General features: G+C 24.8%; 1 protein-coding gene across 1 annotated transcript; it reads left to right on the forward strand.

The window, feature by feature from the left end:
- The first annotated feature begins 4,240 nt into the window (after window positions 1–4,240).
- On the forward strand, window positions 4,241–6,832 carry LOC112596972 (eukaryotic translation initiation factor 1A, X-chromosomal-like). The gene is made up of 6 exons (XM_025342863.1): window positions 4,241–4,411; window positions 4,559–4,642; window positions 5,258–5,361; window positions 6,333–6,465; window positions 6,546–6,649; window positions 6,719–6,832. Exons 1-6 carry the CDS (start codon window positions 4,396–4,398, stop codon window positions 6,722–6,724), a joined length of 447 nt encoding a protein of 148 aa, XP_025198648.1. The 5' UTR covers window positions 4,241–4,395; the 3' UTR covers window positions 6,725–6,832.
- Window positions 6,833–21,241: the final 14,409 nt, after the last annotated feature.

Below are 21,241 nucleotides of genomic sequence, written 5' to 3' on the forward strand. Positions count from 1 at the left end.
GCAAAAAATTTAAGTATCTATTTAAATATCAGAATATAATATGGTTTTTAAATATCTACTGACTTAAAATTTTCAGTAAAAATTTGAAAACTAATAAATTGAGTTATTGTAGGATACCTACCTAATAAAGCGTGGGTGAGCCGTGAGCATGTAAATCATTCATTAATACCATCAATTATTAAAATTATACAAAATTAAGAGAACAAACACTTAGACTTAATCTTCATGTTAAATTATACGTAGTATATACTATATATCTATACGACATTCATAGAATAATAATACTGATAAATAAGTAATAGCTGTTGAGTGAAAAATATTGATAAAGGTTATTAAGTAATTATTATTTGTTATTACCATAACATCATGTGGAATATTATTAATTATTATATATTTTTTTTTTCAAATTTCTTATATAACCTAAGTAGTAGTAACTACTAATTATACATAAAACATTTAGATGTATAAGTGTATTATACTGCAAATATAGTGTGTAATATGAATGATTTAATATACATGCACAAATTAGCACAATCTATAAAATATTAAAATGTGTAAATTTGATTAAAAATAAATATTAGTAATAAGATACTTTAAATTAAAGCTGTGATTTTAAAATATTGCGTAGGTATGGGATGCGATAACACAAAATTGTTGAATATTGTAATATACATTATCGTGTATTATGGCCTAGTTTTATAATAGATAGTCATTAGTACGAAGTACGAACCGATACACAATACTGAGTACAAATATAATAATATGGTAATTCATAGTTAATAAACACTTTAATACTATAGATACCTATAGAACTTCAAACTTGAATATGAATAATGAGTATCATAATACTAAACTTCCAGTGCAGAGGAAAATAAGGTTAACAAATAATTACATGAAGTATATCAAGTATATGTATTAGTTTCAATGTACCATTTTTTGGAAGTTGACGAGCGATCTCAGCTGTTATTAGGTCATAACCGAGGAACTTGTGGGAAGAAAACAAATTCACGCCTTGACTTACTTCATTAAAAGATCATTGTTTTGGAGGGAGGTGTATTGGTAAAGAAGGTAATGGAGTGGTTAACAAGGTTGCTATATTACACAATATCGGAGATACCGGGATATCGCTATGTGGTTGAAAAACTTTAGCAAATTGTATATTAAATAATTCTGCTTTTTCATAATCATTTATCACTCGGCTGAAGTTTTCCTTCTTTTGACTGAAGTAGAGTACTACGATTTCGTAATAATTGTTTATTTTTTGAAGAATATACGAACCAAATCAGAGGCGTATATAGGGGAGATGTGGAAGTCAGATACCCCTACAGGCCTTTTTTTAAATTTTATAAAATAATGTACATAATGTAAAAGAGTTATAAGGAAAGAAAAAAAAAAATGGCTAGGATTGTTGTAAATTTTTATTTCGTCATATCCAACATCCAAAAGACGGCACACTGTTAAGGCTCTTATTTTTTTATAGGTATTAGGTACATACTTGACAAATTGTTCATGCGGGGACACGATTTTAAATCGCCACGAATTGTATTTGCTAGAATACAAAGTTTACACACTGTAACATTTTTACGCGGTTAAAATTCGCGCCATATCATCATTAGGTACATCTTTGTGTTTGTACGCGAACATTTACCTAATAGAATACACCCAGTCAAAACAACAAGTTCAATTTTAGCAGTTTTGAGTGAATATTTACCTAAAATTAAGTATGTGCGATCAATCTCGGACGATGACTGATTTTATCCGCTGGCTTTAATTAGTGTAGGTAAATGGTCTAATCTAATAGGAGCTATTTAATTTTAAACGAACGTTATAATCGCGTCCGCGTGCGAATTATTTGCCTAATTTTTTTTATAATTACTAATCAACAGTCATAGTATTATTACAAGAAAACATTTGACCGACGTCACCGCCGCTAATAATAATCACCTATTGAAAAATTATCTTATCTAACAATACAAAATTCATCTAAAAGTAAAAGATTAATTGATTAACATAAATTGGTAGGTATGTTTAATATAAGTGATAAAAATGACCAAACATAGTGTATTTAAAATCAATTCACTAATTAATTATTTTAATAGCTTTATCAAAAAAGCACTGTCTCTGCTCAGAATCGTTTTTCATATAGGTATATTGATATTGATATATCACCGAGTTCTAACATAACACATAATCTAACATAATAATATAATAGTTATCACTTGACACCATATGTACAATAGATCAGTACTGTAATTTGTTTTCCTTTTTTTTAGTATTTTATACATATATTATGTGTGTAGTTGTAGTGTGTGTATTATACTGGTTTACATAAAATTGGTAATTTTAATAATATATTAACAATACAAACAAAAAATTTCATGAATTCACTGTTGTATTTTTGCTGGGGACAACACTTTTAGATTTTCTGTACTTCTTCATATAAAATTATGTTAAAATGTAATAACATTACATAATATATTATTAAAATAACAAATATCAGCATAGCTGTTAGTCCCTATGCACATTTAATATATAATATGTACACAATTGTTTATGTGGATATAACTATATAAGTTACAATTCATTTTATGTAATAGGTACTATTGCGTGCAGGAGCAGATTTAACAATAGCCGCCGTATGCCAATAATTGAAATTTGTTACATTAATTAACTTATCAGTTTTTTTTATTTTGATTGTTTTTTTACATTGAGACCTACTTAACTTTATCTTTTCATGCTTAATATATTTAATAATATGTAAAATAAAAATAAATATTAAATTATAATTTAATCTGTATTCTGTTATATCAATATGCTCACCAAAAATGTGTAAACACCATTGTCCAAAGCATAGGTTCTTAACTGGGGGTTCGTAAATGGTTACTCCGGGGTCCGCCCAGAAATAAATTTGTTTCGATAGCGTTTTTAAGATAATAATAACAATGTCTTGCTCGCATTTATTTGATTATACATATTTTTTTTTTTTTGATGGAGGGTCCGTGATTGAATTTTATATTTTAAAAGGGTCCATGGACTAGAAAAGGTTGAGAATCTATGATTTAAAGGATCATGTTAGTAATAAACTGATATAACTCATGACTCATTTAAAAAGTACTTGTATATGTATTAGAATTAAAAATAGAACATTATTCTAATGAAATTTTATCTAGATGATTATTTAGATAACATTTTATTCAAATGATTTTTTTTACAAATATTCGAATTAAAAAATAAAAATTATTCAACTAAATTTCAAAGAAAGTTATTCAAATAATTTTCGATTATTTTATATGAATAAACATGGTTGATAATTAAAAAAAAAAAACACATATTAAAAACAATAACTGGCATTGTATTTTAAATTGTACGATTGTAAATCGTATTTTATTCGGAATAAATCCAAAAATCATATATTAATTATATTATGAATAATATTTTGTAATAATTATAAAAATAATAAATAGTATATTAAACTATTAAATAATAATGATGAATAATTATGAAAAAAAAAAAATGATTCAATTATAAGCTTGTTTACTCAAATAAAAAAATCGAAAAGTTTTTGAATAATCTTTAAAGTTTTGTTAAATAATAATTTTGCACAACTCTGATATGTATACCTAGTTGAATTTTTTTTTTTAAATATTTTAATTTTTTTATTTAGTATTAAAAATAATATTATTAGATATTATATTAACGCATCAAATGACTTATAAATTAGCAACTTTATTAGTCACACTTAGCTTTTCGAGACTTTGATCCAACACTGAGTATTTCTTAAGTATCTTTACGACCACACCAAGTACCACTTATTAATCATAAATATATATATTACAATAAAATTGTTTTCATATTATTTCGCCAACACTCAAAACTTACCACTACAATCAATGATACGATATCGTCGAACACAAGTTATTCCGTAGTTAGAATTATTATATGGCTCAACACTTGAATTCTATGAATTTTATCAATTTTTTCTAGTTTTGATTAGCCGTTTTCTTAATAATAGATTTTTATATTTTAGATTTGTAAAAGAGTACTTTTTCTTGTAGAACCTACGTAGTACGTACCTATGGCTATAATAAAACCTAAAAAATAAATTTGGCGGAGGGGGAGTATTCAAATATTTCATAATTTCTATACTCTTTGGTCTACTTATCATTCTCGTGGTTAGACCATAGAAATTATATCTAACCACGCGGGAATAACCAAACACAATCGAACTTTACTAATGTATTTTGATAACGCGTTCTTTTTCTTTTCTTTCTTTCTGGAGAATTTCCTAAATTTTCAAAACGTGTTATTAATTTTTATTAATCGTACAAACTAACTATTAACCTCAGAACTTTGAACTACTGAGTTTGCAACTAAAAGTCTTCAAATTAATACACGATGCCTAAAAATAAAGGTTAGTAAATTGTTTGAAAAGCCTCAGACTTTAACAACAATCATTTGCTTTGTTTCATTAATAGTCAACAATCAACTATTACTTATACATAATAAATATTTTTATTTTCATTTTATTTATTGTAATTATTTGAATTTTTCTCCTTAGGAAAAGGAGGAAAAAATCGTAGGCGAGGTAAGAACGAGAACGAAACAGAAAAGCGTGAATTGGTATTCAAAGAAGACGGACAAGGTAATAATTTAGTTAATAAATATTTAGTACATAATGCTTAATTGGATAATCTAAATTATTTGTAAAATGTTTTATAAACAAATGAAGATAAAAAATGTTAATTATAAGTTTAAGATGATACCTATAATGTGTGTTTTATTGCAATATTGTTGAGCCTAAAATGCTAATTTGTACTAATGCCACAATTTTATCTATAAAACATGCAAGTATTATTTCTAATTTTTATAAATATAATTATAGTTATTTTATAAAATATTAAATTGTAATACCTATACATAAAAATTATAAATTTCAATAAAATGATCCTGTAGTTTGTATGAAAAAATGAGCTAGTTTAAATGTTCATAGCTCCTTACTTAATACTTTACACTTACTTATAATGATCACATTTATTACATTTTAAATTTAATGACCAACTGATAAAGTATATACAACTTAGTAAATTAAATTTATTTTAAGTGCAGTTAGGTAGTAAAAATAAAATATTTGCTTCCACTATGTTATTATACAAAAATCTAAGTAAAATAAATTAGGTATTTATTTCAGATTTATTTAATTCTCAACTATTATTTATTTTTCATGATATATACATTACTTTATTTTATATATATTTAGAATATGCTCAAGTTACCAAAATGTTGGGAAATGGACGTCTAGAAGCAATGTGTTTTGATGGTGTAAAACGACTTTGCCACATTCGAGGAAAACTTAGGAAAAAGGTGCTCAATTTTAATATATATGGTAAATATATATCAAATATAAGTCTCACAAGCTCCAAAAGTCCTTTTAATTTTTTGACTGTTTTCTTGATACTATTTGACATGTCCTTTAGTCATTCAGTTACACATTCAATACAATTTGGTTTCAAATTTGCATTTGAAGTAAATTATTAATATTTTGAATGTGTAGCTGAAATATTTGATCATTGATTAGTATAATTAAATAAATATTATAAATATGTATCCAAACATCTTTGGAAAGTATGATCATGTGAAAACTGTTTCTATTTATTAGAAGATTTTATTAAATGGAGTGGACTTAAATAAATACATATACGTTCGACGTGTTAATTTAATCTTCTTAAATTATGTGTTATTAGCTTGAATATTCAAATAAATTGAAAATAATAAAATAATCAAACACCATGTAAGAATATCAATGTGTTCTTTTATTTGTTACTAAATAAATTTTAATTTTAAACAAGTTATAAGGATTTTTGTATATTAATAACTTGCTTAAAAATTAAAATATATTAAACAAAAATCAATAAAAGAATACGTGATATTCTTACCTGGTGTTTGATTATAAGTCAATTAATTTTAATATTTAAGCTAATAACACAAAATTGCTTCTACTGAACTTAAATTCGATATATTTTACGTTTGTTAGATGATGTAACACATGTAAGCGTGGCATCCTCTCAATGAAAAACTAAATATGTGTTTAGTTAAGTATAATCAAAATGATAATAAACATTTAATTTATGTTCATATTTGATATTTTTAATAATACCGATAAAATTAAATAAGAAATTTTAATTAAACTATTATTTCAGTTAAGTACTGAACAGTTTTTCTGTGTATTAAAATGTTATTTTGTAAAATAACTGCTTAAAAATATTGAAAGCTCTTAACAATTTTTCAATATCACTTGAATATAGTTATTTTATATGATATATTTTTTATTTTAGGTGTGGATCAATCAAGCTGATATAGTATTAATAGGTTTACGTGAATATCAAGATACAAAAGCTGATGTAATTTTGAAGTATACGCCTGATGAAGCTCGTAACTTGAAAACATATGGAGAATTTCCAGAAACTGGTAAAAATTATTCCATTGATTTAATCATAAATATATCCAAAAATATATTTTATTTTAAATAAAATATGTATTATTTTTAGTTCGCATCAATGATACAGTCACATTTGTTGACGATGGATTGGATGAGGATATTGAATTTGGAGATGATATTAGTGAAGATGAAGAAGCAGACGCTGTTGATAATGTAAATTCAAAATATCTATAGTAATTTTAGATTATAATGTGTTAATGTTTAATTTTTTAATTTTTTCAGATTTGAGTTTATTTCAAAAAGTATCCAAGCTGTATGGTGACATATAGTTACTTAAGATCCAACTTATAATTTAAAAAAAAATATTGAAATAAATATATTATTAAATAATAATTATTCTTTGTATTTGTTTAGTTCTTCTGATATAATTTCTTTCAAGTTTGATACAAATTGTATTGATTCATTTATGCTCGATTTAGTTTATGAATGGTTAGTTTTGCACATACCAAATGAGCTTGTGTATTGGTTTGATATAGATAAGAAGTTATATAATTAAATTATGATTCGGGTCCAGGTGATCTGGTTAATAAGGACGACTTTCATTTGGGCGAATTTATATACATCATTTGAGCGAGCCGAGTTATTAAAAAAAAATAATTGTTATGTATAATATTATTCCTAAAAAATCATTTATAAAATTATAACTAATGTCTGATTGTCACAATATTATATATATTGTTCCCTATCTATATTTGTAAATTGGTTTTAACACTTTAAAATAGTTATCACCGGGGTTAGGATTTGTATGCAACAAAATTTTTTTTGCTACGTACAAATGAAATTTAAATGAGTAATGTCCATGATTTATATTATTGTGATGAAGATGGTATTATTTTTAATTAGCATGTTTTTGCATATATTGAGCTTAATGTATATTTTTGCATATTTAATATGATCGTATTTATTATATATGTTAAATATAATATGTTACTTCCCTATTATTCAATAATTTATAAATTCGCCTAAACGATCGGTTAATTTCTTGCCCAAATTATACAGCTCTACTCAGGTAAATTTTGGGTTATTCGCCCAAATGAATGACGCCTGTTAATAACAATTAAAATCTAAATTGAAATAGATGTATATATAGTATTATAGTGTATTGTTATTTGTTGGTTTCATAACCTGAATAAAAAAAATTACTCTCCTTTTTTAATAAAACTGAATTGAGTCAGTATTGGGTAAAAAAATTCAATAATGCTTGAAAGTTAACAAGGATTATATTATTTGAAATCCACAAATTTAAATAAGTAGGTATAAATTTATAAAATTAATGACATTTTTTTTGTTAATAAAAATAATTTATCATCTATGATGTTTATTTTACTTTTTTTTTTATAATCATATTTTTGAAACTATGAGTCCATTGTAATATTATTAAATCACTATTTATCATTAAACAGGTAAACTTATTGAACGTATATATATATATTTTTATTGTGGATGTAATCATTGTACATTTTTACCACCTCGTTTTTTTGTTCACCAAGAATATTCTTATTTAGTGTGAAGTATCTATACAAAACTAGTAACATCTTTACATTTTTATTCGAACGCGGCTATCTTAATGCTAATACTAAAGTATAATCGTATAAATAAATATTTGAATACATGACAAACGGCAGTCTTTGAAGTTCAATAATAAACTCGTGTCTGAAGTACCTATTATGATACTTATCACCTACAGTTAAACCCACTTACGAGTAATATTTTACCAATATGTAATGTATATATAATATTAATGTCGCGAAGGGGTTATTGCCTACCAATTAGCACGATATTCTGTCGCGATGATCATCTTAAGTGCAGGAGGATGAAAATCACTATTTCGATAATATTATTAAAGTTAATAACTTACGTTTCTAGCATTTTTTCATCACCCACTCACTTACATGCGATTTGAGTGCTAAATTTTATTGATTTCAGATTGGCGCTGCAAATAATAGAAATACAATATCTGTTTACAATTCATACGTACAACTTAATTTATAATAATATTAAAACCATGTAAAGGAGTGGTCGATAGGTGTAAAATATATGATGGTTAAGTATAAAAAATGTGCATTACGGTTTTATGATCTCTTTGCCGTAGTTAAGATAATATTTTTGAGTGGGTGACTTTGCAGCTGGACTATTATATATCATCCGTAGTCGCAGACCGGACTGTAGTTAACATTTGATATTATTGAACCAACTATATACATATATATATAAATAAATATAGTATAGTCAATTAGGTCTTGTACGAAAAATATCTAATATAAGTATACCTATTATACTGTATAAGTATTGAGTGTATGACTAAATACGATATTAATATCATAATAATTAATATATTATGGCGTCATAAAATTTTGGGGTTAAGGTCAAACACTATTATAACTACCCACCACTGTAATTAGTAAATAATAGGTATTTATTTTAAAGAACCAATACAATTTATTTTCTATGTTTGGATGTAAAATTCTTTTTATCGTTTTAATGATTTAAAATATTTATCTACTTAAATAAAACGTATTTTGATGTAAAGGCCACGCTACTTATTAATCAGTAATTGCTATAAAGTCTAAAAATATAACACATCGTCAGTAACCATATAGTGATACATGTATTTTTATTTTTTACGCAGCCACACGAGTAAATAATAAATATAATGTTGTACCTATATTATAATAAACGATGTACATAATATCGCTTATACACTTACCCATATACTCGTGACTATACGAGTATGTAATAATAGGAGACAATGACACGATAAATTGCCTATGAATATACCCAGGCTCAAATATTTGTAAAATTTTGAACTGCAAACTTAATTTTACTGCTTTAAATGGAAATTTTATTCTCGCTACTGTCTTGGAAAAATAAATGTATTACATATATATGTATATAATGATTCAATACAACAACAAAATATTTGTGATTGATAGCAATATTTCAAAATTAATAGAAAGAAATTATAATTTAGTATAGTTTAAATTTAAAAATGCAGGAAATATTTATATTTTCTAGTAGCTGGCATATTATTTAATTTTTGTTTTATAGACCGTAGTTCACACACGTTCAAATCGTAGTGCACACTTGTACATTCGTGGTGCACTTCGTGTGTCGTATTGCACATAAAAATAGGGCCTGAATATATTTATAGGCTACATTACCTAAAGAATAATTGTTTTAGTAGAAAACGCTATTTATCTCAAAAATATAGTATTGACAGTTTTAAAAATATACCTACAATATTTTTTTTTTATAAATTTTAAATCACCAAAAAACAACATTTTTGAAAAAAAAATGTATTCTATATTATTTAATATTAGCAGGTTGCAGTGCGTACATAGTTTTGATATTTTATTTTTCATTTTTCATACGAGTATCCTGTTAACATAAGTATAATAATATTATATTGTTTGCGAATAAAGTATTAGCATCCGGAACCTAGGTATTACTTATTACTTATTAGTTATCAGTGTTATTGATAGTAGAGGGTGGATTTATAATCAATAAAAAGTTCAATATGTAAAAAATAAAAACGGTTATTTTCCTATGAATTATAATCATACATTCCTTATATTTGATTAATAAAATAAATAATATCAACGGTCAGAGAATAAATATCTGATCGATATTATCTTAGTAGGTTACCTACTGGTTGTCGATTACCACTAGTCGAACATCATTAAAGATATCTTAATTGTGATTAGTGAGTCATACCCGAAAAATCCACCCTTTTATTAATTTATTTTAATATTAATCGAAAGATATAAGTCTAAAATATTCAAGTAATATTTTATATTTTGAGCAGAGTGACAAATGTATTGCTTTTATAATGATGTGTTTTATTTTTGTGTCTGTCATTATCTTCTTTTTAGGACAGTAAAAATGCTTTAGTTTATAATTTTGTGATAATCTCTGACAAAAAATTGGATTTAATTAGTAGTTTAGGGCCATATATAAAAATTCATAGTATTTTTAAAATTAACCGAAAAATTAAAAAGAAAAGAAAAAATGTTTACCCAAAACAAGAATTCGATAAAATTGATTTTTTTTCACGTAATTCAAAAAACAAACCGTAGGAATTTGAAATTTTCAGCGAAAGTTTATATTAAGTACCTATTATTTTTTATTTTTTATACATGGTAAAATATTCATAATTGTTTAAATGTTTTTGAGCTGTTTAACTATTCAAATACAAATAGACATTTGATTTTTTTCAATTTGCTTAATTATTTTTTTATAAATTTCATTAAAAAATCTATAAATTAGTAAAATTTCTCGAAAATTTAATACGTGGTTAATTAAAAAATATCCAAGATTTATTATTCAATGTTAAAGGTACATAGTATACCTTTACAGTATACATAATACACGTCGACAAACTTGAATAATTTTTTTCTTTAAAACAATTTTTGTTATTATGTTTTACTTTGTTAAAAAAATATTAATCGTAAACTTGGAACTTTTTGCTACATTAAATCGATACCACCGTAGAATGGTTTAAAATAACTAAGATTTAGGAAAATGTAATTATTTATAGGAGTTATAATAATAATAATAATATTATATTAGACGTACCTAATATAGTAGAATGTAATCCTTGAGAAGATTTTTGTATTGTTGAATGGTATTTCATACCTCCTATAACATACTATTTACAATTTTATTGTGAACAAATAATAATTTTATGTACATAAGAAAATATAATTTACTGAGCAGGTCACCCGAACTACATGCATTTTTTTATGTATTGATCATATCCTGCTGTAGACGTAATAATCACTAACCTAACGCAATCGACACTGCGTGGTAAATATGTTTCAAGTGTCCTCTCTTTTTGACTAATTTGAATATCATAGTGTATTATACATACGCGTACGACCGTAATAAATTATTTTTACAATAATCGTTTATAGGAGATGGCGCGTATAGCAAAAATGAAATATTTTGCAGTTTCTAGTAGTGTCTAGAACAGTTGCTTTTATCACGGGACACGTTTTTACATAACGATAAATTTGATGTCTCAAATATATTTTTAGCGGATTTTTAAGGTGCTATGTGGCAAAAAAATTCAAAGCAAAGGCCCTTATTAGCTATATTCCTAAATGAGCTATTATCTGTAAATTTATCATTCCCTCCCCAGTGTAATATAATCATGTCACTGCAGCTGATGGTGTTTTTAGCTGATAGATAAATAGTTAGCTGACTTACATCATTTATTTTTGGATGAATCCATCTAGTTTTCTGGTACTATCAAACGTTATCACTTGGGGTATTTTAAAAATTGAATTAGAAATTATGTGGGGAAAAACACTGTTTAATCATTTTATAAGGTTACACAAAAATAAGGTTTAATTAGTTCCATAGGAACGTATCAAGTTTAAATATGGATGGCATGAAATTAAAAAGAGATAATTCAAAGTTTATAATTCTCATGGAACAAAAAAAAAAAAATTAAAAGCTTTCTATGTTTTATATATTTAATAAATAATCAAACATATTTTGATAATTGAAAATATTGTAACTATCTATTCGTATTAAATTTTTGTCTATACTCTATACAAGATAATTATTTAGATTGTGCAGTAATAATCGAATTATAGTCAAATTGATTTTTACACTTTAACTACATATAAATGTATTATAAAAAGCATATTTCATACTTTTAATTATATTTTTAATGATTCACATGTTACCCAGGACTTTGAGGCTAAATAGTATGAAACTTGGAGCAGTATTATAAGTCATATAAGTATGTTACATAAAATTCAATTTTCTATTATTAAGGACTGTGCATTGTAATGACTAAAAGTTAAAGTTTATTTGACAGTTGAAATAAATTTCTTTTATCTTATACTCTTGTTAAGAAACTATTTGAATACTATAATAATACATGGTGCACTATTGGCGCAAAAAAAATCTATTTTTTCTCCTCAAGCTCACCAACAGTATTTTTATAACACCTACGTGGTGGAACATTTTTTAAGTATAAGTAATGAGTAGTTATCTGGTTTTTTTTATTATCGTTATGCTAATTGCAAAAATAATAAAACGTCGATAGTTTACATAGGTAGTATTAAGACAGCAGCGTTTTAGACACATCGGCAATCCACTATAAACGAATATATTTATACAGACAGACACAGTATTATAATTGATAATATAACCAACACCTACGCATCGATCTATCAAACGCTTATATATAAGTAAATATCTAATAATAACATGTATTGGATAGAGATTGTATACATAGATCAATACGAACGTGGTGTACGCAACTGCGTAATGCAGTGATGCATCTGTAACGATGATGACAAGGGCGATTCTATAGCGCGAGTCCAGATAAATTTTCGGCCGTCTTATTCCCTTCGTTAAAAATTAAAATAACATGAGGTCAACAATCCGAAATCGCTACATTAGTATAAACAACTATACACTGCTGCAGGTTATTACGGCACAGCCAACATCCGGTCATTTACAGACACCTAGTGTGATATAGTGAACATCAATAATAATACTATTATTATTAATATTATGTATAATGTGTGATATAATATACTAACCTATTATAGTCAATGTGTTGTACATGAAATATTATTTTAATATTTCCTGCGGGCAAGTGATGCGGTTCAATAATAACATGTCACTAAGTCAATATTGTCAGTGTCATATATAGTTTTATATATCTGGATTGGATGGATTGAATACAAATTAACAAATGTGTACTTTATTGTCTATATAAATATACTATGATGCTTTTTATTAAATTTCCGTTACATGGAACCGGTGAATTTTTATGAATTATTAGTTATCATGTAAGATTTAAAATCATAATATATATATATATATATTGTAGAACGAATTGGTACGTTTAAAATATCAATGAAATTAAAAAAAATAAAAATAAATAATAATCAATGTACTAAAGAAGGTCTCAAAACAACCGCATGTGTTATCACCATCTAAGTATCTTTAATCTTAAAAACACGAGTAAGCACTTATACAACATTGTGAAATTGCGTATATCAGAACCAAAAATATAATTTTAAGTTAGTTTTAATATTAGAGTGGATTGACCTATAAGCAAACTTAAACTTAAGAATATGGAAGTGTCTGTTCGTTGGGTCTTTATTTTGTATGATATTTTAATTTCCATAACTTATGTACCTACCTATATGTAAAATGGTATTACCATTTAAAAGTGCTGTATTACGTAGAAAAATCAAAATAACGTAATAAAGCAAACGCATAAACACAGATAATGTTCTTAACTTTAAGATTTAAATTTGAAAATAGTCAACTCGCTCTAATTCTAGTAATACAATTTAGAGACAATAATGTAACTACACAAGATTAGTTCTACTTAACAAAAACGATTTTATCATGGATACTAGCACGTTTGTAAGACCAAGATAATATATCTGCATGTGGGTGTGGTACTGTGGCATCCTCTTAAAATTCTGTGAAATGAAAAACACAGTATATTTTGTGTCCATATACAATTATGCAAAGATTAATCATAATGTTCAGAAACCGTCAGTGCCAAATAGGAAAATAAGAAAATTGATAATGTTTATAGCTAGCTAGCTGTGTTTATAATGTACAGTATATAGTAAAAACAATATATCAAATGCCTGGTTGAAAAAGATATTATTTATTAGATAACAAAAAACATAGAGAAATAAAAAATATTATACTTAACATTTCATTTATTTTGTGATGTGGCTAAATTGGTATACATTGAAAATGATCTTTCAACGCGAACAGAGGTAATTGGTGCATATTTAAATCATAAATGGTCATGTTTTCAGGTAGTCTAAGATTTTTAATAATTTAAATTTCTATATTTTATACAGTACAAAAATATAAATTGTCGCATTTCCATCAAATTTTAGTAAAAATACGCTAAATAATAAATAAACACAATAAAATAGAAAAACGCATAAATATGCTAAATACTAAAGAGTCAAAAAAACTTCTAAACATGCATAAATATACAAAATTAAATTTCATATACTCAACTACGGTACCTTGAAATGGATTTCTATGTTACCTAGCATTAAATACGACTTAGCATGATGGATATGTAAATGCTTGAACTTACGAGCCCTTCTTATTATATAACTCATATTGTTGCAGTGAGCTATAATACAATACACTTAGACGATTTTGATGTACACCGGACATTTTCAATTATCCAAAATCCTTTAAAGCTCTTTATTATTTAGATTCTAGTAAGTATTTGAACTAAAAAATATAAGATAGGAGTACAAAAGTGTAAAAAAAATGTGTATACTTGAAGATATAAATGTCTTTTTGATTACATTTTAGTTAGAAAGGATACATTAGAATATTTTTTTTTAATATGAGGAATAATGGGAGGAGGATGGCCTTTTATTTAAGACTGGTCTATTGATAATATAATAATAGACATAATTTTTACTATCTTTCTATACATTAGGCATTTAATAAAACGTCTTATTCGATTGTAGACTATGGCACTTGGTTAAACATACGTATGTGGTGAGACGTCATAACACGAGAAAAATAAATTTTGGCTCAGATTTTATTGGCATTATAATAATGTAACATTAAAATATACATATGTCTAGTTCTTGTTATGACAAATATTAAATTAACTTTTAGACATAGTAGACAGAATAACTAATACACTGATCTAGTGTCATACAAATTTATTGCATATACCTACATAGTGCATCAGAAAAAATGTAATTTCTAATTTTTGTGACTGGATTTATAACATTAAATTTGTTATGTAGATTGCGTATTACACTACACCCCAATACATAAAAATATTTTTCAATTATTATCCTAGTTGTTTCATCGTATTTTGCTAAATATTACAACATATTCTTATTAAATCAAAAATTATTATTTTTAATTGATTGTTGAAAACTTAAACTAAAAAATAAAGTAAAATATAATACTTTAAATATAAATTTAAAATACATTTATCAGATAATATTTTAATAACTAGATAATTTTTAAGCAAGTTATAATTAATTTGACACGCCAGATGTAATATTATTGATGCATAATATTTATTAATGTCCAATGGCAATAACATATTAAGTTAGTTATTAATTAATTAAAATAAAATGTACCTATCATTACTCACGTTCAAGCGAAATTTCAGTGCTCGATTACAAAGATATTGCGATGACGGTTAAATTCTTTAATGTTACAGTGACTATACAGTTGTAGTCCAAATCTCTTTATCGTAGGAAAATAAAGCGATTGACTACTTCCGTTAAAGCTAAACAACGTAATATTTCCTTGGGATATAGGTGCTTAAAGTCATAACAGAATTGTTTAATTTTTTAAATAACTGTGATACGAATTATGTAACACTTAAATTTATATGTATAGAATCTATTGATTCAATACTATAAAGACAAGAAAAAAAAAAAATGAGAAATCAATAAATTGTATAACATAGTGTAATGCGTTTGATTATTAAATAGAAAACAATAAATAATCAAATAGTTTTTGAACAATAAATTTTTCTAATAACGCAACAATTAAAATTGATACACTTATAAAAGTTACTGTAAACAAAAGAGTGGCGTATGCGGTGAATTTTCATTAAAAATGTATTCAATTTAAAATTTCAAGTGTTCATGAATCAATCTAACGTGATCAGCCTTTCGAGTTATTTTTTTGTTACTTTAAAATGTATGAAACCGTTTTATAGTTTAAATTAATGTAATAGTCATTTACATTGCAATTACACATTTTTATAATATTATGTTCTATTAATATAATATAGAAATAAATAAAAATTAGTACAATAAAAATAAATTAAAATAAATTTATATGTACCTCATAAATAAAAAATATTTATAATTTAATAGTTAACTAGTTTTTCATTTATTAATCTATTTTTTCTGGCTCATCACATTAATTTGCATATAAAATTGCCTACATTTATTTGATTTTTGATATAATTGCCTATAGCCAACCCCTTAAAAGTTATGCCAGCTGTAATAAAAATTCAGATAATTTCTAAATAAATATTATACGAAATATAATTTATTATCAGAACGAAATTCTCATTATTATGTATTTATTAATCTTAGACTAAATATATATATGTATTTATGTACGTAATTTTAATTGAATTTTATTTTATCAATTACATTGTTGTTCAATGTATTATTCAAAGTTCAAAAGTATACATAGACAAACATAATTTATTATTATTATTTAAAAATTACGATGCATTCTTATAATTTATCTTAATAATTATAAATTATAATTAGATATATTATGTTATACTAGGTATATTATAATAAGGTAAAATAAATATATATATTAATATAGTACACCTCGTAGTATATTGTTTGATCATATTATTCAAATACTAACTGATAGATGGTGTAAAAGCGGAACTAATAGGCAGGTATTAAATTAATACAATCGTGTTCAAGTTAAACAAATCCACGGTTCAACTACTTTAATCGCCTAAGGAAAAATTGTATTAGTTTTCAAAGAGCAACATTTATTAGCCAAGAAATCGTCGTAATAAATAATGAAGCATACCGATACATATTTATTAAAATTTTAAATCCATTTTAAGATTTAAATGCTCGGTAAAAACATAGCAGAATTTTCGAAATTGTAATATATATATATTCGTTTATTCAATTATTAATTTGAATAAATACCTTCCGGGTATCACGTATACCTATATGTATAAAATATGTAGACGTATTTAATATTGTTTAAAAGTTATAGTTATTTGCTAAATATGGTTTATAAGTTTTGCACGGAAATATAAATTGGTAAGTATAATTTATCTTATTTCTTTGTAATCTAATATGATAAAGCTAGTAAGTATTTATTTACATATGAAATTAAGTTTTATTGAATTTCATTGATACGTGGGTATAATAATTTTATACTATGCGTATTATTTTAAGAATAACAATATTGCATGGTTACAGTTTCTTATGAAAGAAAACATGTGTGCTAGATATATATTCATATAGGTTTTATTGGTAGTTATTAATTGGAATTTAATAGGATAAAACATTTATGTCGTTTGAAAACGCTTCAAGTATATATTATAAACAAGGATCGCCAGTTCTTCACAACTCTTAATTTAATTGTCTTTCTAAAAGAAAACCCCTCGTTCTACTTCCGTAGGTACTTAACTTTAATATTTAACACTTTGTGTTAGGATAAATAAAACGTTTACTGTGATTTAAGCATGTTGCCATGTATGGTATGAAATTGTAAATTAATTTATTGGAATGAATAAGTGTAGAAATGCTGTAAGACCTTATTATAATATAATATTATATAGGTAGTTGATCTTCATTTAATATTATGTATGGAGATTCGATAAATTTTAAAATTTGATTTTGTTTGTACCTATTCTTGAAATTATAACGGTAAAAATATTTTTTTCTTTCAATAACTAATATTTTATAGACCGTCTCAAAAATAAGGAATGACCGTCGAAAAATCACGGATGAATACAGACACAACAAATAGGTGTCATTTCTCTTTACCTATAGGTACCATAATAATAATCAACATAAACGTATTTTTATAGTTAATGATGATAGCCGATATTATTATTTTCTTAAAGTTTGTTTGACAGATATTCGGACACCATTCACTCCATTTTTAGATGTTTCAAACAGACTCGTTTTCATACCATTTGTATTTGGAACCATTAGGCCTATGCATAGAATAGTAATAATAACCTTACGAAACATATGCTCGTATAATGCCTATATATATCCGCTATATAAGTTGTAGAAAAACGCTAATAGACAATTGCCAAATATCACAATCATAATCATTACTGATGTTATGATCACTATATTACCGGCATTTTCAGAATATTAATTTTTTACTTTATGAACAATATATTCATTAAAATTTGAGATCAGAAAGATAAAATATATTTTAATTCCTTTTACGGATAAGTACGAGTATTTTAATAAAAATATATATTTACTATGTACCTATAAACTGTTATTTGTAATAACTAATTTACCATCAATAAGATTTATATGTTTATTGTTCTTCGTCTTTTAATGATTTTTTTTATCGAGTTGTAGATGAATAACTTTTGAATTAGTAAATATTATACCTAAAATGCCTTTTGCATCTTAAAATGTACATTTAAGGTTTAAAAACACATTTATGTTAACTAAAAAAAAATAAAAAAAATAAAAATAGTTATTGTTTATATTATAACTAAAACAATATTTTATTCTGCTTTGTCAAATATAGAACATTCGTTTGTATAGTAGACAATGTTTCTTTGCGTTCTCATAAAAATTATAAACAATTCAATATTTGTGATAAAAGTACATATTAATTATAATAAGAATAAAGTATAAGATATTTATGAAAAATGTTTATGACATTTTATAGCAATTAATATTTACATAATGTTATATATGTATAATATGCATAAATTACGATATAAAACAGATGTCTCGGGATTCGGGAACTATTAAAATTATTCAATAAATTATACTGACCAACGTCAGTTCCCTTCAACGAGTGCATCCGACTTTTAGAATTCAATTGCTGTAGACCGTATATATATTATATAATCATAAAATAGTATACTCTTGTACACAGATCTCGTAGGAAAAAATATTTTGGATGTTATCCAACCCTGAAACTTAATCCAACTTCGTAGGGTTCTAACAACGATCTACAATAATTGATCTAACAAGAACACAATAAAGCACTTAGATGTGTGGTTTACTAAGGTACTTGTACAAGAAAATCCTACTTACGATAACAAATACTCCTTCATAAAATAATATAAAGTAGTACATATATATATATATTATTAAATAAATTTAATTTATGTAACGGTACAGCGCTAAGTATAATATTAATATTTTAAGGGAATCACTTATTTTTATTGTTCAAATCTGTAAACATACTGATGCATTTTGTTAGTTATTAAGAATGTCCTGCGAGTAATTGAACGTCTAGATATAGGTCTTTAGTTTTAGTTAAATTGTTTAATAGACTGTAAAATGAATTATGATATACGTCAGTTAGTAACAAATCTCGTCAGTTTTATCGTTGAATATGGTTGGCTTAAATATGTAACCTGTTCAAGTGTTTTTGACAAATAAAATATTTTCCTCGCAAAATATAGATATATAATAGTATTAATCCTAAAGTAAATAATTCAGCATAAGAAACTGGTTCCAAGATAATGATTATTATTTAATATTTTAATCAAACTATTTTAGTTACTAAAATAGTTCTTGATGTATACAAATTATATGATAAAGTTATTTGATTAAAAATGTTAACATTTACAACTTATCGTAATTTTCATAAATTTTTATCATTTTTTGATAGACGTTTTTATGATATTAAGTAGCTCATAAAAATAAAACATTGAAATATGTTCTTTAAAAATTATTTAATTATTTATTAAACAGTGATAGTTCTAAGCCCAGAGGGTCGATATCATTTTCCAAATTATAATAAGAAAATAAATTTCATAGATAATGTAAATTTTTTTAATTTCTTAATATTAATTCTATTTTCAAGTACAATAGTCGCCTACCAGGGGGGCTCAACCATGAAATAAAAAAACATAAATTTGACAAAGATAATAGTAGACAATAGTGTTACGTTTGTATTAGTCATTATAATACGAGTGTGATCGATTAAAAAATGTTCCTTTTCCTAATAAATAGTTGCTGTTATTCACATTTATTAATTTGTATACTATAATAATATTACTGATTTATCAAAGAACATTTTTGTGTTATTGTAATTTGTAATGAATCAATAGTATACAAGTGAGACATATACAAATTGTGTACAAAATTGCTTGTGGCAGAAGAAAATAAAAATTTAATTTAATTAAAAAGAAAACAATTGTTACAATTTTTAAACCATTAGTTTAATGGTCAATACACAAAAGTCATGAATCACTTGATGATTTCTAATAAACATTTCTTTTCATTTGGGATTATTGATAATTTAACACTGAGTAAAATAGTATATAGTATAATATATTATAATAATAGATAGAAATTTCTTTACAAAAAACATGTTGTGATTTTGCAATAAATAATTTTTCATTTCTTTAAGCAGATAAATCCAGGTTATATTAAATATTATTTTGAAACAAATTCATAAAAATACTATTTACTATTTAGTATTATTAATTTTTGCATATTTCAATATGTGTATATATAGAAGTGTGTGTGTACTCCATACTTCTTCAATTATATATGATATAAAATAAAGTATTAGTATTAGTGAATATATTATGACAGATATGTTGTTTTAAGGACCAGAATTGACTAAATTTTTTGTACATGACGCGGAATTAATTCGTTTGAATATTATTTTTTATAAAAAGTTTAAGCATTATGACTCATAGATGTTTCGAAAAATAGATAATGATAAATTAACGCTGTATACATCTATCAGCTATCAATATTGATTATAATATATAGGTACTACATATTAATCAAAGCTATAATATAGAATACATATATCAGATATAAGTAATAATAAGTATTTATTATTGTAATACAAAATTAATAGTTTTTACCATTAGTAACTTATATAGACGTACTTTATCTAAATTGTTGAGGCTGTAAACATAGGATTTACATTCTATATAAATTCTAAGTCTTTTGGTATAAAAATATTATGATCAATCGATCGTAAAAATAATACAAAATTAAATGTTGACATTGGTGAGAGATACAAACA

Source organism: Melanaphis sacchari, unplaced genomic scaffold (genome assembly GCF_002803265.2).
Source record: "Melanaphis sacchari strain LSU unplaced genomic scaffold, SCAv2.0 Contig36_pilon_pilon, whole genome shotgun sequence".
Taxonomy (NCBI): domain Eukaryota; kingdom Metazoa; phylum Arthropoda; class Insecta; order Hemiptera; family Aphididae; genus Melanaphis; species Melanaphis sacchari.

Bases quoted from the DNA above. Each gene is read 5' to 3' on its own strand.
- LOC112596972 (XM_025342863.1), top strand. The intron at 5,362-6,332 runs GTGCTCAATTTT...TTTTTATTTTAG, and splicing joins GAGGAAAACTTAGGAAAAAG to GTGTGGATCAATCAAGCTGA. The intron at 6,466-6,545 runs GTAAAAATTATT...TATTATTTTTAG, and splicing joins TGGAGAATTTCCAGAAACTG to TTCGCATCAATGATACAGTC.